General features: G+C 48.2%; 1 protein-coding gene across 1 annotated transcript in view; it reads left to right on the top strand.

The window, feature by feature from the left end:
- The window catches only part of LOC142567663 (26S proteasome non-ATPase regulatory subunit 13-like), a 296,627-nt gene extending 273,600 nt beyond the window's left edge, over positions 1-23,027 (top strand). Inside the window, exons 11-12 of the mRNA XM_075677845.1 lie at positions 7,446-7,562; positions 22,887-23,027. Coding sequence (XP_075533960.1) covers positions 7,446-7,562; positions 22,887-22,985 — 216 coding nt within the window. The 3' untranslated portion in view covers positions 22,986-23,027. The remainder of the gene's footprint in view (positions 1-7,445; positions 7,563-22,886) is intronic.
- Positions 23,028-25,072: the final 2,045 nt, after the last annotated feature.

Genomic DNA, 25,072 nt, shown 5'->3' with positions numbered 1-25,072 from the left:
AGAGCGTTTCGCATCACGAAACAGACGTTTTTTCCTTCCCGACAGCCTCCGAAGTGTGTTGGAAAACCAGGGTTTTCCTAAATCACCGTGAATGCGAACAAAAGATACATGTCCCTCAACAAGCCGTAATAATTTATTCTTAAATAACAACCAGTTTTCATCTACTGTACGAGAAGGAGCAGTCTCACGAAAAAAATTTGAAAAAGTGTTCAGTTCAGTGTTAATTTTGCTAAAATCTGCTTTCTTGTAGTCCCTAATGTATTTGGTCGAGGGCTGTCTGAAAGGAACTATGATGCAGAGATTAAATAGCAGTAATTTTTGGTCGCTTAGACCAGCTACGGATGATAGCGATTTTATTATTTTGGGGTTAGAAACAAGGACAAGGTCTAGAATGTTCTCCCCACGGGTTGCCATATTAACCATCTGAGTAAAGTTGAATGTAAGGATTGTGTCAAGAAAATCTTTGGATTGCTGGTTATGTGCGTCTAGATTTGCCCAGTTAATGTCCGGAAAATTAAAATCGCCACAGAGCATAAAATTCCCAGACGGGAAGCGTGAGTAAAGATTCGCTAGTACAGAATTTAGTTCATGGTTGAAAGAAACATCATAGTCAGTAGCGCGATAACAAGCAATAATCACAGTCATACTTGACCGAAGTGATATATTTACACACAAAATTTCATGTTGACAGTTCAATTTGGTGACATATGAAGGAACACTTTCTTTTACAAAAATCAAAATGCCGCCTCCCCTGCGCCCCAACCTGTCAAGCCTGTGAACAGCGTTTGGTTGGCTATCAATGTTTGGCTATCATTTAGTAGCTCGTGGTCAGCAATATTTGGATGCAGCCAAGATTCCGTAAGTATAGCAAGGTCAGTATTGTTGTCTTTCAAGATAGATTCTAGGGCGTCTTTCTTAGGCAGGTAACTACGCATGTTTGCGAGCAAGACCGACATACTTTGATAAACAGGGACAGTAATCGAGGCGCGGCAGGTCTGGGGGGGCAAAGAGGGACACGCATGCCTGGAGAGACGCAGTGACCGCTATGCCCTCAGTTCAACTATACAATCAGATTTAGCATTGTACGTGAATTGTTTGCCATCAAGCAGCAGCTTGTCAAAGCGAAGTTTAAATGATCTGCCGCTCTGTTGTCCATGAAGATAAAGTTTCCTTCGCGCCTGTCGAACTCTGGCTGAGTAGTCCTCGCGAATCGAACAATTCGTGCCCTTGAGCTTAGAAGCCACTGCAAGAATTCTTGATTTATCTGTAAATCTTGCATATTTTACAATAATAGGCCTAGTTTTGTCTTGCTGGTAACGACCAAGTCGATGTGCACGCTTCAAGTCGTCTGTACTAACGGATAAACCAAGTTGCTCGGAGCAGAATGATACTATTTTTGTCTGAGACTCAAGCCAAGTCTCACCCTTTGTGTCTGGAATTCCACAAAAAAGTAAGTTTGAAGGACGCAGGCGATTTTCTGCATCATCGCATTTTTCGGTAAGAACTTTGATTTCAGTGGAAAGTTTTGCAAGGCTACCATTCACGTCCGCCTTTAAACCTATTTCGTTTGACTGAGTCGACTGGACAATCTTCTCTAGGGCATCAACGTGAGCCGAAAGGCTGATCACGAGGGTCTCGATGCTATTCTGTGATGCTCGGATTAGAGAAAGTTCGGACAGAACAGAGCTTTGTGATGTTTCTATGCGAGATATGGTCTTTGCAATAGTTTCAATGGACGGCGGTGAAACGTCAGTTGGTCCTGGGTTTAATTCTACTTCGCCCGACAGCAACAGGAGCAGAGTAATTGTGTTAGCATTGATATATAGAGATAACATTTCACACAACAGCCCACAACAAGTTCCAATAACACAAGGGGGGCACGACACCGCAAGAAAACAGCGATTTCCAGAGCGGACACAAGCCGCGTTCGGAAGGTAACTGACCTGCGTCAAGAAGGGGATTTTTGTGACCACTGTCGTTGCGGTGGCGTGCCCCAACTGGCCCCAGTCCGGTGGTGCAATATGTAGTCGATGCGGCTGTCCCTCGTGCATAATTGCTCGATGTTGCCAGACGAAAAACCGGACTGTGGCAAGGAACGGCCTGTGTGAGGTGACTTGCGAAGAATCGTTCAGTGCCATGGGTAGCATCTGGGCGGGTGCGCTTTGGTGATAAGCCAGAAACGTGTTGCTGCCGTGGAAGCTCAGTCGAAGCGACAATACGAACCACAGGACGAGAACCTGCGTCAAGAAGGGGATTTTTGTGACCACTGTCGTTGCGGTGGCGTGCCCCCTTTCAGGCGTGCTTGTTCTCGTTACATTCTGTTACATTGTGGTTAATAACCTACTGATATTTTTTTATGTCCCTAAAAATACACACACAATCGAGATTATACTGGGTGAAAACATAACGGGTTATATATACTGGCGGCGCTGTGATTTCATCAGAACTACGACATTATGATGCTGAGGAAAACAGTGCCGGTTCAAAGTGCTGGTCACGGCACTTGCATTTTAATGAGGGGCAACACGTTGGTGCAGATTCGGGTTAGCAAATTCGAGACATCGACAACTGTCATTGCACAGATATACACTGGCGGTGTGAAACCGCGTCGTAAATGATTCGGGTGGTTTACTTGGTGTTACGTCTGTTACATTTACAGAATCGTACTACCAGCAACATTCTGTACCGCTTCTGTTTGCATTGCGGTAATTGAAATGGGCACTCACCTGAACATTTATCGAAAAATATCCTCTCCGGCTACGGTAAACCTCGGCGTGGTCACCACCAGGGCTCTTAATTGGCACATGAGTGCAGTCAATGCACCCGCTGACACCAGGAAACTTGCCTAACTTATAAAATTCGCCCATCACACCGCTCATTTCTGAAGCGGCAGGAAACTTCACAAGCGCAGTGAACAGGCTTCTGGCGATCATGGTAGATACACGCTCGATGACCCGGGAGACCGTCCGCTGGGAAACATTCACGAGGTCCCCGGTCACAATTTGAAATATGCCTGCTGCATAGAACCACAGTGTGATAAGGAGCTGCAGGAGAGGCGGCACAGGGAACCCACGTCCGTCGGTGTGTTCCCGCAGAGGCAGCATTGCGAGCAGCTGCTGCACGGCACTTTTGCTGAATCGGAATCAGCACAAAAACTCGTAGTCGTTGTAAAGCTCCATGGGATTTAAGCGATCCCTGACTACTCGACACGGCAGCAATGCGTATTCGAAGGCTGCTCCAGTCGATATTTCTTCGTGGCGATCCAGGTAGCCAACAAACTCCTCGAAGTCGTCCATCGCCGCTATTTTGTTTGTTTACAAGGGAGTGTGAAGGTAGGTCAGAGGCTACCTTAACCGAGCCTTACTTATCACGACCATAAGTACGAGAAAAGTTCTGCAATAAGTACAAGGTTGGCTCTTGAAACGCATTAAGGGCTGTTCACTGACTTCAGTCATAAGCATAAGTATAAGTTTGGTTAGTGAATACGGCGGTTAGACCACTTAGCACGTGGACACCAGAAGCTGAACGGTGCCTAGACTTTGATTTATACATAGAGCTAATCTCAAAGGAAATTCTAGAGTCAATGTGGCATTGCCGCAAATGCAAAAATTTGTCCTCCATTCAGCACCAAAATGTTAACGAACTCGCGGAAAGAAATGATATTGTTATGAGCCACTTGTCCTGTAGGTGAAAAAGACGTTTCGTTTACAAACGCTGGCGCATACCCACTAAGATGTTGCATAGCAGAAGAAAAAGTGGACGAGCTGTGCCCCAGCCTGCCATCTTTGTTGTTGTGCCACTCACTACCACTGTGTAAATAATCTAGATAAACCCTTCTTCGCATCTCCTCGTAACATTTTTTGGGGTAGTGGCGGCCTCACAACGAAAGGTTTATTTCAGAAGCAGCAACGGATGCCCATATGTAATGCAGGATCTAGTTCGCTGACTTGTCTCCCCCTGTAAGTTAACGAGACAAATATTACATAACGATTGAAGCGGCCATGTTAAACGACTCAACAGTATTGCCATCTTCAGTTGCAACAGAAACCGGCTCCTGTTTCAATGCAGACGTGTTCCACATGGTTCACGACCGAAACCTAGCTTTCGGGCTTGCATCTCCACTTGCAAGCGTGTCAGTTTGCCCGAAGTTAAAATAACGGGAGATAACGAAGTGCAATAAACTGGTTTTAGCATTTAGCATAAAATAAGCAGCCAACTTATGTGTATGAGCCAATGAATCCATGCTTGCCATGCATGCGAGGATACCAGTAAACATTTTAAATCCAGGTCAAGTGGAAGGCCGATGGTGCGGAACATTATTTTGCCTTTATAATGACAAAAAATGACAAAGTTACTAATGAAAAGTACAATGTATAATTAGGAACGATAACTTTCTGCTCTTTGGCATGTATAAAAGCGCTTCGATAAGTGCTTGAGGAAGTGTAGGTTAAAATTGCACTTACTACTGCGTTTCTAGCGCAGTAGTAGGGCTCATGCAGGAAGACTTCAATCTGCTATACTATGCTTGTTTTATTAGCAGTGCCGCACGGTCAATTTTTCTTCCTTCTGTGGCCATTTGTTGAACTTGAGAATATGCCACCCCTGATAGTGCTCTACTGCTATAGTGCCAATATTCGGGACTCCAACAACTTATGTTATAAGCAGTCTATACTGTATCTCAAGGAACACAAAAAATTGTGTTTGAGGGTCGCCTTCCCCCTTAAAGCAAATAGCTTTGTTTGGCTCTTTAGCCTATTTTTGTAGTCAGTAGGTGGCAGTCAGTGGTGGACGAACTTTCACAAACATTAATACAAAGGTTGCATGCTATGGCACGATCGAGTTGCAGGGTGCATTTGTAGCCGAATGCCTACTGTTGTAGTTTAAATGGCCCCTCACCAGGTTTGGCCATTTTGAGCAGACAAGCGCAGAGCATACAATGCACACCAACGATCGTGTTTGCAAAGAATTACAGCGCCACGTGCTGCGGAAAGGCCGGAAATTTCAATCCGTACTCTGTTTCCCTCTTCACTCGCGGCAAATCCGCGCGGAGAGGGACGGTGACGTAGTCTGGCTCCTGTACCTAAGTAATCGTGTCCGCAGTGTGACGTAGCTCGTGGTGACACGTGACTTCGAGAATTATTCAAGGCAACATCTGTTATCTGTGCAGTCTGTTGCTTGAATTGACCAATTGAAGTTTAGAGAAATAATAAAACACACAAACAGAATGTCTGCGTATTTCTTTTTGTTTAACAGCTCTATTCTCCAAGGAAATATGCAATGAAACAACATTGTATAATGTTGTACATGTAGATGCTGTTGTAGATGCTGCTTTAGCAGCTGCAGACCAATGAATAAGGTCATATCTTTTTTTATTTAATGTGTCAGTGACACGTTGATTTATTGTAAAATATCTCTTTGGCAGTTGTGCACAAGTTTCTGTGCGTGACTGGATGGAGCATATGCAGAACAAGCCTAAGCTGTCGGGCACAGGGTTGTCATCCCAAGGTGGCAACAGAGCCATGCTTTCATGAAGGTTGCTGTGGGTACATTGAACTGCTTCAGCTCACTGTACTGTGGGTTCATGTTGTGCTCGACTACGATCTGGAGCAGTATTCTCCTCGGTCAATCACTTTGGGCGATGCTAGAATGGCACCCTGGTTATACAAATTTCTCAGGGCCACGCTAAAGCATCGTATAATTCAGGTATTATGTAATATGACCAAAATAAATTCTGCCTATAATGCATGGTTTCGCACAAAAGAGTTGTGAGGAGCTTCGGTTTAAACTATAAGCTAATACTCTGCAGGACTCTGAAACCAAAACCACTCAAAATGTTCTGTTTCAGGTGGGTCATTGGATGAGACGGGACATGTATAATTGCATGTTGTACAATGGAGGTTTTGAATGCATTGTCCTCACTGGGACTGCTCAAATACATCGTAAAACCCAGCATGTCACAGAATCGGCGAACGTATAACCGGGGTTCTACTGCACCAGTTTCGCACGACTCGGCTTCAGATAGGTGGGCGTGTACAGCTGCCAGTGTTTCTGGCACTGTGCCAAGCTCGCTCTCTGTGCGCAGTGCCAGGGACGGCCCCATGCCTCAACAAGTTTGCTGCGACAGGATGACGGTCCCAGCAGGCAGAGACGCGAGCACTTAGAAAAAAGAAACGTACAGAGCAACACTGGACATACAACTTAGGTTTATTATTAAATTCTGTAGATTGGCGCCACGCGTGCATAAACAAGTAGTAGATTGTTAAGCGTGGTATCTTTAGAGATAGGTTTCAAAATTTTAGTTTCATGTTAATGAGTTGGGCCGAAAGTTTGCTCACACATAATTTGAAGTGAAATTGACGAGCAATGTGGAGTGGTTTCATCCCATTTTCTCACTTTAATTCTCATCACGTCGATTTGCATAATAAAAGAAAATAGGCTGCTATTGGTGGTGCCCAGAAGTGTGTGATGCAGTCAGGCCACCTCACATGTAGTGCAGCGGCGGACAGGCACGGGCTTCAAATTGAACTTGCCTCATATTGAAGCTCTCGTTGACCTTAACCGAGGAAGTGCAAGAGTGGGGTTGTAGCCTGGCTAGGAAACATGAATTCAGCATCGCCAGTCGGGCTCTAGAGTGTACAGGAATATGTTTATCTCATTCAACTACTCACAGGAGACCCTGATCGTGAGAAGTAAATTTTCAGAAGAATAAAAATGCATTGGAGTGCATACAGCAGTCATTACCAAATCCTGACTGGGAGCTTACCACTCTCATTGAAAAGTGTACAATTATTGCATTCTACCGGTGATAACATATGGGGCAGAAACTTGGAGGTTAACAAAGAAGCTTGAATAAAGGCCACGTAAGTAGTGATGGAACGAAAAATGTTAGGCGTAACGTTAAGAGACAAACAGATCAGAGAGAAAACGAGGATAGCCAATATTCTAGTTGGCATCATGAGAAAAGAAAGTTGCAGTCTCTAAATAGAAAAATTTGTCGCTAAACAGACAGAAAGTTGCTAAATCTAGCAACAAAATCACTAAACTAGCAGCACTGCCTGGCAGTTGCCTGAACTGGGGCTACGAGCTAATGAGCATTGCATATGCAGCATCTTGGGCAGTTCTGGACAGTCCAAGATGACAAATCAGAGACCCAGTGGCTTTAGCCTGTGGAAAGAAATGGGAAGGCGGAGGGTGCACATATAGGAACTGGTCTGAAATGGGGGAAGGCGAAGCAGGCAGGTGCTGTTCCACATCATTTCATGCCGTGTACACAAGAATTCTTTCTGGGGTGCACATGCCTGATGTGTCACCTGCTCTGCTCACATGTTACAGAAAAGGAGGAGAGTTGCCTGTCATGCTTCTGACTTGTGTCATATGGCCGTTCTCACTGGAGCGAGGCCACAACGTGTTTGTCAGTGTCTGACCAGCGTTGACGTGCTATGCAGGTGGAGGTGCTGGTGATGAAGGCTCTGTCACTGGGCCTAGTGCGAGGCACCATTGACCAAGTGGACGGACAGGTGCACATGCAGTGGGTGCAGCCACGTGTGCTTTCACGCGACCAGGTAAGGGCGTCTGTGGCAGGTGTGTCGCCTTCTCAACAGAATGCTGCATGCACATATGCTTGCATGCAACCTGATCAATCAGTATTTAGTTTGTTGTCATAATGTCGCTACAGATTGACAAAAGTACAGTTCTCAACCGATTTTTACGTCTAGGCGGACACTGGAAAATAATAAAAAAAATGCACAGCACGAAAGTCCCGTCATGTAGACAAAGAAATGTTTGTTAGGCCACTTGCGTGGATTTGTGCAAGAGACATGTCGTCCCCATAAACACTTGCATGAGCATTACAGTAGAACCCCGCTGTTACGTTCCTCACTGCTGCGTTTTCCCGGCTGCTACGTCGTTTTCATGCGGTCCCGGCATAGCTTACATAGGATCCAATGTATAAGGAACCCCGCTGTTACGTTGTAGCTGTGAAAACGTTCCCGCATGATACGTCGCAACTTAGCACTCCGAGCCCGCCTGGGCTGAAGTAGGCAACGCGCTCCAGCCGCCATTTTGGCTTTTGACAAGTTTTGGCTGGGCTTGGCCGGGCTTGGCTATGGAACTGGCTGCAAGAAGCCGCACGCCAGTTCGAGAGGCCGCCACTAAGTGGCCATTCGTGAAAAATGCTCTCACTATCATCACTGTGATTAGGGTCACCGCATGGTTGTTGGACGGGTCGACTCACGGAGGAAGGAAACTCGGGAGAGGCCCTCGCGTCACTCTTTGTGAAGCAAAAGTGAAACAGGAAGTTGGCGTTGCTCGTGGCGTTGCTCCGCCTATCGGGCCAGCTCTCCTCTCTTGTTTACATTTCTCCCACGGCGCGCCGCGCGCAACCGGCTGCTCGGACGCGCGCGCTCCGCAGCAATACTAAACAATCGTTAGCAGGTTAGCATGATTACGCCAAAGAGGGCAAAATTTCCCGCGGATATTCCTTTGTCCGTTGCCATTGCCGTGGCGCGGTGACGACGAGGAGCACGAGCCGCATGATGCCGGGGAGTGGCCAAATCCTAGCTTTGGAGAAGCCGTCGCGGCTCTAGACCTCCTCCGCAGGTACGTCGCACCTCACAGCGACGCTGACAGCAATGCGGCCTTCCAGGCTATTGAGAAACGTGTGGCGATTTCTAGCGAGCGAAAGAAACGGCAAGCCATCATTCTAGACTTTTTTAAGTCCTAAGCGCACTCTGTGGAAATAAATTGTCTATAGTTGAAGCTGCCCTTTTTTTCATTCATTTTCGGAGCTTTCCTCACTGTTGCGTTTTCCCGGCTGTTACGTTTTTTTTCCCCGGTCCGGTGAAAAACGTATGAACGGGGTTCCACTGTACTACATTTGTGGTATCCACCACTGACGATTATGGGTAGTCATCATCATTGTTGAAGCCACTTTCTGGCTGTGGAAGAACTTCACACACTATTTCATCGTACGTGAGCTATGCACATTGGTTTGTCTGCCCTTGCCAAGTCTTCAAATGTTACCGTGACGGGAATGTCCATTCCGCTACTTCACAAGTCACACATCAGGGCGTCCTCGCCATTTTCCCTCATGATGGTGTCTGGGTTCTCAGCCGTGGGCGCTTCCAGACTGCAAGAAATCTTGGCAGAACCTATTTCACAATGAATGCTGATGTTGATGCATTGAAGCAATGTTGCGGCGCACCGCGTTGCCAAATTCTTCACTTCTATGTTCTTCTCATGCAATGCATGCTCTGATCCAATTGCTTCATTTCCTTCTCCACACTACACTGGCCTTTTCTCACTTGTTCCATTTCCTGTTGCCGAAGTTTGCCTCTTCTCTTTGTCTTTCTGGGTCATTCTGGAAGACTGGCCAGGTATGCCCATATACCAAGTTGCACATACACAGTGGCACACATTTTCTGTTTAGGCTCATTCCCAGTGGCCAATGTTGGTGGGAAATAGGTTTGATACAGATTAACATACTGAAAAGTGTGCTCCCAAAGAATCGCATTAGGACTTGTGTGCGTCAGCTAGGGCAGGGTGTCTACCAACCGGGAAAACCGGGAATTCTCAGGGATTTTGAGTAGTCTGGAAAAAGTCAGGGAAAACTCGGAATTTGGGCCTCTATCAGGGAAAATTAGCGGCAATTTTATTGGAAGGGTCGAAAGTCGCGGTAATGCTGGCTCGAGCAACAGACAGGAATCGCAATGAATCGTCTTTGACGCCCTGTCGTCGGCTGGATGAGTTGCCAGTGTGCAGTCAACGACCGACTTTCCGGATACCCGATAATTTGGACGGCTTCGCGGCACCGCCACGTACCCCATAGAGTCAACGTATCAGAGCGTGTGAAATTTCGCAATAACCGAAACGCGCCGCTAGATCTCATGTGAGCAAGAAAAAGCATGAGGTGCACGCGATCGACAACAGTATGCAGCCACCCATCTCATGTGCAAACAATTGCATGTACAGTTTCTTATTCTGGTACCAGCAAATCTCTGCCCGAGTCGTCGCACGCCGCATTCAGAGCTATCGCCGCCAAACCTATTGTGATAAGCATATTCCCCTATCTGTTTTACAGCGCGTAGTGCATGTAGTGCCATTGGTAGCGTACTGCACGCTTTTAGTAGGCGATAATCCAAATGCGCAATCATTCCCTTCTGCAGGCGGCGTGATGTGGGCATCACATCTCGCTATGATGGGATTGGCGTTGCCCACCAGCTCAATTTCGTTTCGGTTTCCTGTCGCCCTCTTAAAACACCCCGCAACAGGAAAGCAACAAAGCGTTTCTGGGGCTGCCAGAGCACCACCAGCAACACAACATGCGGCGGCGTCTTGTGCCTGAACGATCTGCGCGACATTTCGCATTACGTGGATGTCAACAATAGTTCCGTCTGTGAAATTTTGTGTTACATTGAATCGTTCATTTTCCCCCCGGTTAGTACGTTTTTTCTCGCAGTTTTTTTCCAAAACGTATGAACGGGATTCTACTATACCGCCAAGTGCTCATGCCGCAGTGCGCCATCCAAGCACTGGGCTCCAACAACTTCCCAGAGACCATCAGGGCCATTGCACACGATGAACTGCGCAAGATCTTGCCTTCATCACAATATCAGGTGGCCTCAGTCGCTGACATGGTCGAGGAAGAACTACAGTGGTCACTTGGTGTTCCCCAGGTGCAGCCCCAGTCAGCGCAACCCCAACTGGAAGCGACGACATATGCTGTCGTTACACGCCGCCATGTTCCTCCTCTGCGCCTGCGCCAGGGCCTGGCAGCACCACATTTCTGTCGTCCACCACCGCTGCGTTCCAAGAACGAATTATGTTTGGCACGCCCCCGACCACTGTCCGCTCTGGTATCACTGCGGAGATCTACCACCGGTGGCCATACCGTGAAATAGGACTATGAGGGCTTGCTGTCAATGCTCCGTGCCCGCAACAAGGTGAATGCTCTTGCCTACCTCGACGACCATCCTTTCACCATCACCACGTCGCTATGTTTCGCTGCAGCGCCGACCATACACTGACCCAACCCGGGGCCGGTCCATCAGCCCATATCTGGAAAACTAAAAGCAGCAATCTATGGAGGTGCGGCTGCTGTTTGTCGAACTGATGAAGATCCTCCACCAGTGACGAAGATACCGGAAAGACTATCACAATGACATGCAACGAGACACCGCCACCCCGACAAAGCCTAGAAGCAAAGAATATGCCGACAAAAGAAGACTGGCGACATGATATTCCAGCCACAGGTCAACACGATGCAGTCATGATCCGATGCCGAGACCTAACTGCAATGTAAGACAAAGAACCACCGACCTCAACATGCTTCTCGACGGCCATGCAGTCACCGCGTTAGTGGACAGAGGAGCTGACTGCGCCATCATGAGTGGACCCATCGCTGCCCAGTTGAAGAAAGTCAAGACTGTATACTTCTGAACGCTAAATACTTCTCATCCATGTACCTCAAGTCTGGCTACTGGCAAACAGAAGTCTACGAGAGGGATTGTGAAAAGACCACCTTCATCAGACTGGACGACATCTGTGAGTTCAAGGTCATGCCATTTGGACTGTGCTCTGCTCCTGCAACGTTTCAGCGCGTGATGGACACAGTGTTAGCAGGACGGAAGTGACAGACCTTTGTTTACTTGGATGACGTCGTCGTCTTCACCGAAAATTTCGGCGATCACCTGGGCGGCTTGCGACAATACTAGAGGCCATCAAGTCATCAGGGCTTACTCTGAAGCCAGAAAAGTGCCGCTTCGCTTATGATGAGCTTCTGTTCCTTGGCCATGTCATCACCATATCTGGAGTCCGTCCCGGCCCACAGAAGACAGTTGCCATTGCAAAATTCCGGCAGCCCATCGACAATAAGACAGTGCATAGATTTCTTGGTACGTTTGCCTACTACAGGCGCTTTGTCAAGGACTATTGACATATAGCTGGGCAAGTGTGATGTCGCGTTCAAGTGTGAAACACCACAGACCGGCGCATTTCAAAAACTGAAATGATGCATAAAGGTGCCACCGGTACTTGCGCACTTTGATGAGGACGTGAAGAAGTTTTCGCCAGCCTGCGCTACCTTGTCATTGTGCCTGCAACACTCCGGTCAGAAGTCCTGCATGTCCTGCATGATGATAAGGCAGCCGGGCACCTTGGATTTTCTCGTACGCTCGCAATAGTGCTAGAGAAGTATTATTGGCTGCACCTGATCGTCGACATCACCCGTTACATTAAGACATGTAAAGACTGCCAGTGAGGCAAAACACCACCAACAAGGCCGGCGGGATTACTATAGCCGATCATGATGGATTTGTCAGGACCCTTTCCGACGTAAACATCTGCAAGCAAGTGGATCGTTGTGGCGATCTCTACCTTACTACTTTACCCATTACGCTGAAACGAAAGCTCTGCCTAAAGGCAGTGCAGCCGAAGTTGCTAAATTCTTTATCGAGGACATCCTGCTATGACATGGCGATCCACGAGTCCTCATTGCCAACAGAGGAACGGCCTTCACTGAAGAGCTCACCCAAACCATCTTTCAGTACAGCTAGACAAGCCACAGGAGGGCAAGGGCTTACCACCCACAGACGGATGGTGTTACGGAGTGGCTGAACAAGACCCTCACTGGTATGCTTGCAATGTACATTGACGTCGAACACAGGTGGTAGGATTTCACAGTTGAGCTTACTCAAGCCTTACTGCAGTGTAGCCAGACAAGTCACCGGAAGATCACTGCCTACCACCCGCAGACGAATGGCCTAACGTAGTGTATAAACAAGATGCTGGGCGACATGTTAGTGATGTACATCGACGTCAAACACAAGATGTGGGTTGCCGTCCTGCCATAAGTAACCTTCACATAGAACACTGCGGTGCAACACAGATCACGCCGTTCAAGCTGTTTTATGGAAGAAACCCTACGACGACTTTTGACGATATGCTGCCGCATGTCACCAACAAAGAGAATCTCAACGGCGCTTCATATCTCTAGTGCGCCGAAGAAGCCTGACAGCTCACCCACCTGCGCATTAAAAGCCAGCCGAGGACCAGCAGTGGGCACTACAATCTTTGATGACGCTGCATGGAATACCATTCTGGCGAGAAACTATGACGTCAGTGAGAAATTCAGTGAGAAACTATGAGGTCATGCCAGACGTCATTTCACAATCACAGTGGCGCCGTGCATGATCTGTAGTGGTCCACATGGTGCATCTTGAGCCGTTCTACGCCCGCTGACGAACTTTGTTATTTTGTTCCATATTTACTGTGGGTGTTCTTTTTGTTCGCTTTTGTGTTTGTTTACATCATCGGGATGATGCGTTTTAAGAGGGGGGTATTGAGATGTGTATTTGTTTCTTTCATCGGGTGACCATGTTTCACCGTCTAACAAATGTCATTGCTTAGTGCAGCATGCGCTTGCATGTATCAGAAGTTTCAGGAATGTTATTGATGGTTCTGTGCACTGTCTGTTGTCACCAAGCATTGTGTAATCTGATTTATACGACACAAATTGTGTGGTACTTTCTGGAAGATTCAAGGGTACCAGCGATTTCTCTGGAACCATCGATGACTCATGTGTAAAAGCCGACGCGCTTGACCCGCTGATCAGATTTTGACCATCGCCGACTGTGTTCGCCGCTGTCGCTGTTCTTTAAGTGTAGCCTGTTTTGTGGGCACAGGTTCACCCAATAAAAGTTAGTTTCTTCTTTCACAGTGTTGCTACTGTGTTCTTTATACAGTGGAACCCCGTTCATACGTTTTTCACCGGACCGCGAAAAAAAAACGTAACAGCCGGGAAAACGCAACAGTGAGGAAAGGTCCGAAAATTAATGAAAACAGTGCAGCTTTGCCTTGAAACCATTTATTTCGACATCAAGTGAGCTTAGGTCTTAAAAAAATCGAGAATGGTCGATTGCCGTTTTTTCCGCTCGCTGGAAAACACGACGCGTTTCTCGATGGCCTGGAAAGCCGCATTGCTCTCAGCGTCGCTTTGAGGTGCGACGTACCTGCGAAGGAGGCCCAGAGCCGCGACGGCTTCTGCAAAGCTCGGGTCCGCCAACTCCCCGGAATCATGCGGCTCGTGCTCCTCGTCGTCACCACAGTCTGAGGCTTCACTCGCGACCGAGTCTGCAACGATCTCTGCGATACTTCGACACTCGGATGTCACGACAGCAGCATCCACGGCGACGTAGTCGTCATACGTGACTCCCGTGGCACCCAGCGCATTCAAAGCTTCACTCAGCTCTTGATCATCAGAGGCTGCTTCCGTCTCTTCAGCTTCCGTGGCAGTTTCCTCTCCGCCGTCCATGCGAAAGCCACACCGCGCGAAGCAGTGCTGTGCAGTTGACGCGCTCACTGCAGTCCACGCTGAAGCGACGTAGTGCATAGCGTCCAGTATTGAAATGATCGTAGGCTGCTGTCCGCGATCAATACGCGCCAGACAGCGCTTTACGATGGACTTCCTGTACGAGTGCTTTAAGTTCTTTATGACGCCGGTATCCAACGGCTGCAAGTGGCTTGTAGTGCTTGGAGGAAAAAAAACAAGCTTAACGTTCCGAAGAAACGACGGGTCTTTCGGGTGGGCAGCACAATTGTCCAGAAAAAGGACAACACTCCTGCACTGGGAGCCCATCTTATTGTCGAAGTAACGAAGAAATTCTTCGAACAAAGAACCCGTCATCCATGCACGAGTGTTGCTTCTACAGTGACATGGCAGCAGGCGAATGTTCTTTAAGCACCGTGGGTTTGGGTATTTTCCGATTACCCATGGCTTCAGCTTGTCCGAGCCATCCATGTTGCAGCAAAGGAGCACCGTCAATCTTTCTTTGCTGCATTTGCCTCCGTGGCATGCTTGGCCCTTCAGGCTTAACGACTTGGATGGCTGCACCCGAAAGAAAAGACCCGTTTCGTCGGCATTGTATATGTCACGAGGCTCATACCCCTCAATTATGGCAGATAGTGTGGCCTTCCAATCGTCGACTGTTTCTAAGTTTACACTTGCTGCTTCCCCGGATACCGTCTTATACGCGATGCCGTGCCTCTTTCGGAAACGGTCGATCCAGCCATTTGACGCCGCAAAGTCACTGATGCCCAGTCGGTCGGCTATTTCCATTGCCTTCTCGCGCAAAATGCTGCCGTTGAAGTTCACACCGGCAGTGCGGGCTTGTTTAAACCAAGTAAGAAGCGACTCGTCGAGGGTTCCATATTTGGCACCACGAGCCTGCTTAGCTTTCGGGCCGAAGAGCGCGGCATTCCCTTGTATCTCGGCACGCTTCGAAACGATGCTGTTAAGCGTCGAGGGTGGCAGACCAAGATCCTTGGCGATGTCGACTCTTTTCCGCGCTGGCTGCCTGTCGACTGCGTTGAGAACATCCAGCTTTTCCTCGAGGGAAAGCGCCTTGCGCTTGCGCGACGCCATCAAAGGACGACAAATCGGTCGCGGTGTTAGCGAGGCCCGACGAGGCGTAGGCAGCGTAGGTGTTGACGGGAGGACACGGACGACTCGGATGGGTTGAACCGCACAAACAAGAAAGACTGGATTAGCGAGGCCTGACGAAGCGTAGGCAGCGTAGCTGTTGACGGGAGGACACGGACAACTCGGATGGGTTGAACCGCACAAACAAGAAAGACTGGATTGCTGCGGGCCCGCGGGTTTTACTCGCTTCGGCTGACGAGGCAGTGGCCATCTAGTGGCAATCTCTCCAACTCGCGTGCGGCTTTTTATGGCCTCTGAGATTATCTACGCGCGTGCAAAGGTGTAATCTCAGAGGCCATGGTCTTGTAGCCAATTCCGTAGCCAAGCCTGGCCAAGACTCGTCAAAATGGCGGTTGGCGCGCGTTGCCCGGCCGGGTTCGGGGTGCCAGGTCGCGACGTAACATGCGGGAACGTTTTCACAGCTACAACGTAACAGCGGGGTACCCAATACATTGGATCCTATGGGAGCTATGCCGGGACCGGACGAAAACGACGTAACAGCCGGGAAAACGCAGCAGCGAGGAACGTAACAGCGGGGTTCTACTGTACGCCACTACCACGTTACATCTGGTGGAAGTGCTTTATGTTCATTTACCAGATGCCCCTGACAGGCTGTGTGATCCAAGCCCGGGTCGCGAAGACAACACCAACGTCATCCCAGAACATCGAGCAAGCTGCCGGCTACAGCAGCTGCCCCAGGAACACGGACTTCTACCAGAGACAACCAAGAAGATCGTGGCCAAGGCAGCCCCCCAATGGCAGCCACAGCATCCCCAATAGTCATGCAGCAGCCCAGGAAGCCAGCAACGTTCCGTGGTTCTGCAGACGAGGACCAGGAAAGCTGGCTGGAGAAGTATGAGAGGGTTGCTATGTTTAACAGCTGGAACAGCGACGACAAGCTGCGACATGTCTATTTCGCATTGGAAGACGCCGCCAGAACGTGGTTAGAGAATCGAGAAGCCACCACAACGATGTGGGACCTGTTCCGAAGTGGCTTCCTGCAAACATTCACAAGCGTCGTGCGTAAAGAGTGCGCCCAAGCAACACTAGAAACCCGAGCACAGATTCCCAATGAGACCGTAGCTATCTTCACGGAGCAGATGGCCCATCTTTTCCGACACGCCAACCTGGAAATGTCGGAGGAGAGAAAAGTCCGTTTCCTGATGCGGGGCGTTAAGCAAGAACTTTAGGCCAGACTGATTCACAACCTGCCCAGAACCGTAGCTGAGTTTTGTACAGAGGCATCGACGACCGAGAAATCTCTGGAAATGCGCACTTGGCAGTACGACCGACAAATGCTCGCGCCACAGTGCGCCATCCAAGGTCTGGGTTCTGACGACCTTTAAGAGACCATCAGGGCCATTGTGTGCGAAGAACTGCACAAAGTCTTGCTTCCGTCGCAGCCTCAAGTGGCTTCGATTGCCGACATCGTAAAAGAAAAGGTTCAGCGATCACTTGGGGTTCCTGAGGTGCAACTACAATTACCGCAGCCGCAGCCAGAAGCGGACTTACGCTGCCGTCGCATGCCGTCAAGGTCCCTCTCCTGTAACACCACAATTCCGTCGTCCATCGCAGCCACCAGCACACCCACTTGTCGCCCAGTGCAGCTACGCAAGGAAGATAAATATTTGGCGTGCCCCCGACCACTGCCCGCTTTGCTATTACTGTGCAGAAGCCAGCCATGTGTACCATGCCCATACCATGACTTGGGACTGGGAGGGTTCGCCGTCAACGCGCCTGTCCACAGCTTGGGGAGTGCTTATGTGACATCGCCGATTACCTAGCCGCCACTCAGTGGAACTCTCGACGACCATTCCGTTCGCCGTCACCAGGCCTCTACCTGTCGCCGCAGTGCCGTCCATACACTGGCCCAGCCTGGGGCCAGTCCGTCAGCCCATATCTGGAAAACTAAAAGCAGCAACCGATGGAGGTGCAGTTGCTGTTCGTTGAACTGACGAAGATCCTCCATTGCCGACGAAGATGCCAAAGAGACTAGCTCGACGACATAACAACCCACCACAGTGCAGACAAAGTCTGGAAGCAAAGAATGCGCTGATCAAAGATGACCTGACGACGCCACGTACCAGCCACAGCTCAACGTGACGCAGCTGTGATCCGACGCCAAGACCTAATTGTAACGTAAGACAAAGAACCACCGACCTCGACGTGTTTCTCAATGGCCATGCAGTCACCGCCTTAGTAGACACAGGAGCCAATTACTCTGTCATGAGTGGACCCATTGCCACTCAGCTGAAGAAAGTTAAGACTGCATGGGAAGGCCCTCAAATTCGGACAGCTGGAGGACACCTCATAATGCTGACCGGAATCTGCACAGCAAGAATTAACGTTCACAACCAGACTTACCCTGCCACCTTCATTATCCTCCAACAGTGTTGACGAGACGTCATTCTTGGCATGGACTTCCTGAACCAACATGGCGCAGTCATCAACCTGAAGTCGAAGTCGATAACACTGTCAAAAGATGAAGTGATACCGTCGGAGAGCAAGTGAGCATCCCACCTCGCTCCTGCATTGTTATTTCCATCGGCACCGAAACCCCCACAGGTGCAGAAGGCGTCATTGAGGGTGATCAACGTCTACTGCTTGATCGTGAAATTTGCGTCGCAAAAGGAATAGCTCGACTGCATGGAGGAAAAGTGAAAGTGATACTGACCAACTTCAGCCAAGAGTTTAAGTAGGTCAACAAGGGCACGACGATCACGTACATCGAGGAAATTGTAGATGCCAGAAGTCCGTTTGTCGTTTGGGATTCTGCCACATCTACCCCGATGCCCATAGTTTCCGAGCCAGATTTCAACATAAACAAAGTATCCCTGTGAGTAGTAAGCAGCAGCAGCTCAGAGGTCTTGTCTGACGATAGAAAGACTGCTTTTCGATGTCATTGAGGATTTGGCAAACACCAGTTGCAAAGCATTGCATAATAATCAAAAAGTGCGCTCGACCACTCCGCAAGAGCCTTTACTGAGTTTTGACGCAAGAACAGGAAGCTATTAAACAACAAGTCGACGAAATGCGGTGCCACGACACCATCCAGCCGTCTAAAAGCCCGTGGGCATCTCCTGTAGTCTTGGTGAAGACAAAGGACGGAACCCTTCATTTCTGCCTCGATTATCGTCGACTGAACAAGATCATGAAAAAGGATGTATAGCCCCTTCCACGAATAGATGACGCATTAGATCAGCTCTGCAATGCTAAATACTTCTTGTCGATTGACTTCAAGTCTGACTACTGGCAAATAGAAGTCAATGAGAGTGATCGCGAAAGACCGCCTTCATCACGCGAGACGGCCTCTATGAGTTCAAGGTCATGTCATTCTGACTGTGCTCGGCGCCTGCAGCGTTTCAGCGTGTCATGGACACGGTGTTAGCAGGATTGAACTAGCAGACATGTCTTGTCTACTTGCATGACGTCGTTCCCTTCGCTGGAAATTTCGACGATCACTTTAGGCGGCTTGCGACGGTATTAGAGGCCATCAAGTCATCAGGGCTCACTCTAAAGCCGGAAAAGTGCCGCTTCGCTTACGATGAGCTTCTGTTCCTAGGCCACGTCATCAGCAAATCTGGAGTATGCGCCAACCCGCAGAAGACAGCTGCCATCACAATGTTCCCACAGCCCATCGACAAAAAGGCAATGCATAGATTCCTTGGCATGTGTGCCTACTGTGTGTTGCAGGCCCACGCATTTCAAGAACTCAAACGATGCCTGCAGTCGCCGCCGGTACTTGCGCACTTTGACGAGGATGCCGATACTGAAATCCACACTGACGCCAATAGCCTTGGCCTCGGTGCCGTCCTATTGCTGAGAAAAGATGAACTTAAATGCATGATAGCTTATGCTAGCCAGTCGTTGTCAAAAGCGGAACGCAATTATTCTGCAACCAAAAAGGAATGCCTTGCCATCGTTTGGGCTACAGCGAAATTTCGCCCTGACCTAGATGGCAGGCCGTTCAATGTCATCAGCGACCATTACGCCTTGTGTTGGCTAGCGAAATTAAAGGACCCTTCAGGACGGCTGGCGCAGTGGAGCCTAGGACTGCAAGAATATGCTATCATTGTAACCTACAAGTCCGGACGAAAACACTCTGATGCCAATTGCCAATCCAGCGCCCCCATTTACTCGTCGCCACAAGATAACGAGAGTGACGATGCCTTCCTTGGAATATTAAGTGCGGAAGACTTCGCTGAACAGCAAGGAGCAGACCCGGAACTGAAAAACCTCGTCGGGTATTTGGAAGGGCACACTGATGTTGTCCTTAAGGCATTTAAGCAGACTGTCTTCGTTCTCACTTTGAAACAACCTACTCGTAAAGAAGCACTCACTAGTCTACACCAACTACCTTCTTGTTCCGCCAGGCCTGCATCCAGAAGTACTGCACGCCCTACATGATGATCCGACTGCTGGGCACCCCGGATTCTCCCAGATGCTATCGAGGATACAGGAAGGATGTTACTGGCCGCGCCTTACCGCTGTCGTCGCCCGTTACGTCAAGACATGCCGAGACTGTCAGTGATGCAAGACACCACAGACAAGGCCAACGGAATTACTACAGCCAATCAAGCCACCTTGCCAACTTTTTTAGCAGATTGGGATGGATTTGTTGGGACCCTTTCCGAGATGAACAACCGGAAATAAGTGTATCGTAGTGGCGACGGACTACCTCACCCACTTAGCTGAAACAAAAGCTCTGCTGAAAAGTAGCACAGCCGAAGTGGCGAAATTCTTTGTCGAGAACATCCAGCTGCGACATGGCGCCCAAGTAGTTCTGATCACCGACAGAGGAACGCAATGCGCTCCAATGCGTTCCAATGCGTACAGCGGAGCTCACTCAAGCCATATTGCAGTACAGTCAGACAAGCCACAGGACGATAACTGCCTACCACCTACAGACGAATGGTCTTGCGGAGTGCCTGAATAAGACCCTTGCCGACATGCTAGCAATGTATGTCGACGTCGAACACAAGACCTGGGATGCCGTTCTGCCGAATGTAACCTTCGCTTACAATATGGCGGCGCAAGAAACTACAGAGATCACACTGTTTAAGCTGGTTTACGGCAGGAACCCGACGACGACGCTCGATGCCATGCTGCCGCACGTCACTGACGAAGAGAGTCTTGACATCGCTACCTATCATTCTGTGATTAACGTGAGTCTGATTCTGTGAAAACTGTGATTAATGAAACTAGTGTTTTACTGGGCGAACTTGTGCCCTCAGAAGCACGTTACACTCAGAAGAACGATAGCGGCGAACACACTCAGCAATCGTCAAAACCTGATCAGCGGGTCAAGCGCATCGGCTTTTATAGACTAGCCGTCGAATGTTCTAGAGTAATCACTGGGACCCATGTGTCTTCTACAATGGGCTACACTATTTGCGTCGCGCATACATGCAATCAGATTACACAAGGTTCGATGACAGACATCAGATGGAACCATCGATAACATTCTAGACACTTTCTATATATGCAGGCGCGTCATGCGCTGTGCGATAACATTTGTTAGGCGGTCACAAGCGGTCACCCGATAAACAAGTACACGTGTCAATACCCCCTCTTTAAAAGCATCAACCCGATGCTTTTTAAGAGGGGGTTATTGACGTATGTATGCGTTACATTAACAACACACAAACATAATAACACGAGTTATTGGTTGTTAAAGGGGAACAAATATAGAACATAGCCAAACAAAGGTACAAAGTTTCGTAATGAATAAAGTACAGAGCTAAAGTATAAAGTACGTTAAATTGAATGCAACAGGTAGAAATAAACATATTGGGAAAACAAACTACCGTAAAATTCCGAACAAGCACCTCTCCTCAAGCCAGTCGAAATTACCGTCAAAGTTTTGGAGGGAGGGAACAGCACCACCTTGGAACGGCACTGAAATTTTCTTGCAAAATGACAAAATTTTCTTGCATGAAAAAAGAAGAATGCAGAAGGCATGGATTTAAAATGTTATGTAACATGAAGTTTATTAAACCAAAGATTTGTTTAGTGCTGTTCATCACTCTCAAAACAAGTCGAGCTCTGCTGCAGTGCATGGCTACCGATGGCGAACAGCAAACCGCTGCTTGGCCAAGCTCGCAGCGCAGCTGGCAGCTCCGCAAAAACAGTCGAACCCACTTATTCAACAATATTCAAGTGCCACAAGAATTTCATTGTTATAACCGATCATTGTTATTACCAAATTGCATGAAAAAATCAAAATAAGGGGATGGCAATTCTTGTTGGGCTAGTTGGTAGCTGTTCATTATAAAATATAAAGACGTCAAATAAACGAACACACACAAGAGAAGAGAATGGGTCAGGGCGCCATTCGCAAATGTTTTATCCCCAGAACACAGGCACATATATACCGTCAGTCAACACATGCGCACAGAGCAAACTTTCATTCACGCATCTAATCAAACATTTATGACACACAGTGCTCAAGAAACCTCATCTCAGCCTTATATAATGATATTGAAGTTTCGCTAACGCACAAGCTGCCTTTCTTGCCTATGTGATAGGCTTCAACCAGTTCCCTTGCCCTAGTATCATTACTTCAGGCAAGAATTCGCACATCTGAAAAATGTGGTTCACAAAAGCGTGAGGGACAGGTCCCAATGTGCTTAGGCATATTTGGGCCCTCTTTCATTTGCTCAACATTTCTTTCATGCTCCCTGACACGCTCGTTAATACAATGCCCGGTCTGACCTATATAGGACCGACCGCACGAAAGGGGGATCTCGTAGACAACCCCTTCGGCACACTTCATGAAAAGTCACCCATGTTTGGTTCCACAGCCTTTTCCAGTTCCTTTTTCTTTTCTTTTTTTTCGCTACTACACTCGTGCGTGGGCGCTACATTCGCCGTGCATGGGCGCTACTGCACCCGTGCATGGAGAATATGCAACGCTAACGAGAAATGAATGCAAGTGTTTGCCCAGACGAGGGGTCTGGCTGAAAAGCTGGCTTGCAGCTTCAGTAAGTTTGAGGCTGCTGTCGTCGCTGCTAGGTCACCGCAGCATCAAACGAAAATAGGAGACTTTTGTCGTACGAAGTGAATAAATACTACATGTTTTTGCACTTTTATTGCACTCTCCCTGAGTTCCGTTTTTGACAGGTAAGTGGGCGATCTCATGCTATCTCGGTTAAGCAGTACTACCACTTAGTACATACTTTTTCCGAGCTCCGGCCAACTACGGTTTAATGAGGTTTCACTGTACTTGCTTAGTTGGCTGAGTATTTCTGCAATTAAACAGAATACAAGAAATAGTGTGACTCGCTCCATACATGCACAACATGCATTTGGTGGCATATTTTTAAACCTTGGCTAAAGTTTGCTTGGATGTCCTGCAGTGGATACATGCAGTGTGTTACCTTGTGTAGGTGATATTGTGGATGGTTCACAGATTGCAGGCATGAAGAAGCAACTGGATGCATGGAACGCAGATGTTGCCTCTATGGAGAAGCTGTTGGAAACCAAGGCGCACGAGATCATCTCCATGTGATGGGAAGGCTGGTGTGGTGTGAATAAAGGATTACTTTATTTATTTATTTTTATTTATTTAGGAATACTGCAGGCCCTATAAGGCCCAGGCAGGAGGGGAAAGGTACGTACAAAAAAAAAAAGAAAACAGAACAGATTGGCGAAGGAGTAGAAAAAGCTCAGGAAAAAATGTAATAGAAAGTACGAATGCATGATGAGTAAAGCACCTAAATAATGCAGAGAGTGGCAAATACACATTGAAGCACTGTTTTGCAAGCTCAGTTTCGAAGCACTGGAAATGTAATAGAGAAAAAGAGGAGTGCATAATTCAAAATTATTACAACGCGTAAATCAGTCCAATAACTACTTCTTAGTACAGCTGCCAAGCTGACAGTGCCTTAACGCTGTTGTTGCTGATTGTTTTCATGTCGTTTTTTTTTTGCTGCTACTCCTACTCTCCGGTGATATAGAAACTAACCCTGGTCCGGATACTGCAGCTATCCTCGCTGAGCTAAAGAAGATATCTACTGGCCAGTCCAAGCTTATTTCTGAAGTTCAAGATCTAAAATCTCAGTTATTAGCAACAGACAGAGATGTATCTGACCTCGGCAAACATATGGCCGAATTTGAGAGCCATTACGAAAGCTTTGTAACACTTAAAACAGATACAGAAGTTCTCAGCGCCGATGCAACTAAAGCTACTTGCTTAATTTCAAAACTAGAGGCACGTTTTGATGATGCCGAAAACCGAACGCGACAGAACAACTTGGTATTCTACGGACTCCCTGAAACTACACCTAAACCATACGCACAATCAGAACAACTTATCATAAGACATTGCCATGGGCATTTAGATATACACATCGATGCGAAAGAGATAGAGCGCGCCAATTGTCTCAGACATCATTCGAATGACAAACCCCGGCCAATAATAACAAAATCCACATTTTTCAAAACAAAAGAAACTGTCCTGTCGAGTGCCCGGAAACTAAAAGGTATCAATTATAGTATTGGCGAAGATTTTTCTCGTGCAGTTCGAATTGCTCTCAGCCACCTCATTGCCTTTGCCAGAAAGCAATCTGCCCCATTTAATCTGCACTACAAAACCCTGCACATCGGACCGAAGCGCTACATGTTTGATAGCATATCTGAAACTGTAAGAGAAGTGTTATAGCAATCGTCTGCCTGACAAAATGTGATTACCCGCCCCCAAACCATACCAAAAAATAATCTTTTATTACCTGTCATATTGTCACGTGGTAGTGCACGGTGAAGAAAGAAGCAGTACGGTGGAATACAAAACTAGCTTTTATTGGGCGAACCTGTGCCCACAAAACAGGCTACACTTATAGCACAACGATAGCGGCGAACACGGTCGGCGATCGTCGGAAATCTGATCAGCGGGTCAAGCGCGTCGGCTTTTATAGAGCAGTCGTCGAATGTTCCAGACTAATCGTTCGGACCCGCGTGCCTTCAACAATGTTCTACACCATTCGCGTTACGCGATGGAATCAGATAACACAAGGTTCGGCGACAACAGACAGCCGGCTAGAAGCATCGATAACTTTCCAGAAACGTCGGATACATGCAGGCGCGTCCCTCGCTGTGCGATTACATTTGTTAAGCGGCGAAACGTGGTCGCCCGATAAAGATAAGTACACGTGTCAATACCCCCCTCTTAAAAAGCATCGACCCGATGCTGCAAACGAACGAAGGTAATAAACAAAAGCACTCGTAGCAAAGAAAACAACAAAAATGGCGAAGTTTGTCAGCGTCCGTAAAAGGGTTTAAGGCGCACCACGTGGACTACTTCAGATCGTGCGCGGCGCCGCTGTGAATGCGAAATGCCGTCTGGCACGACCTCATAGTCCAGAGCGCCAATACGTCGGATGACCTTGTAGGGTCCGAAATAGCGTCGGAGTAGTTTCTCACTGAGTCCTCGTCGGCGTATCGGGGTCCAGACCCAAACACGGTCGCCAGGTTGGTACTCGACGAAGCGTCGTCGGAGGTTGTAGTGTCGGCTGTCGGTCGCCTGCTGGCTCTTGATTCGCAGGCGGGCGAGCTGTCGGGCTTCTTCGGCGCGCTGGAGATAGCTAGCGACGTCAACAT

The sequence above is a fragment of the Dermacentor variabilis genome, unplaced genomic scaffold, assembly GCF_050947875.1.
Source record: "Dermacentor variabilis isolate Ectoservices unplaced genomic scaffold, ASM5094787v1 scaffold_14, whole genome shotgun sequence".
NCBI lineage: Eukaryota > Metazoa > Arthropoda > Arachnida > Ixodida > Ixodidae > Dermacentor > Dermacentor variabilis.
Note: the sequence above shows the minus strand (reverse complement) of the source record. Positions and strands in the feature narration are given on the sequence as shown.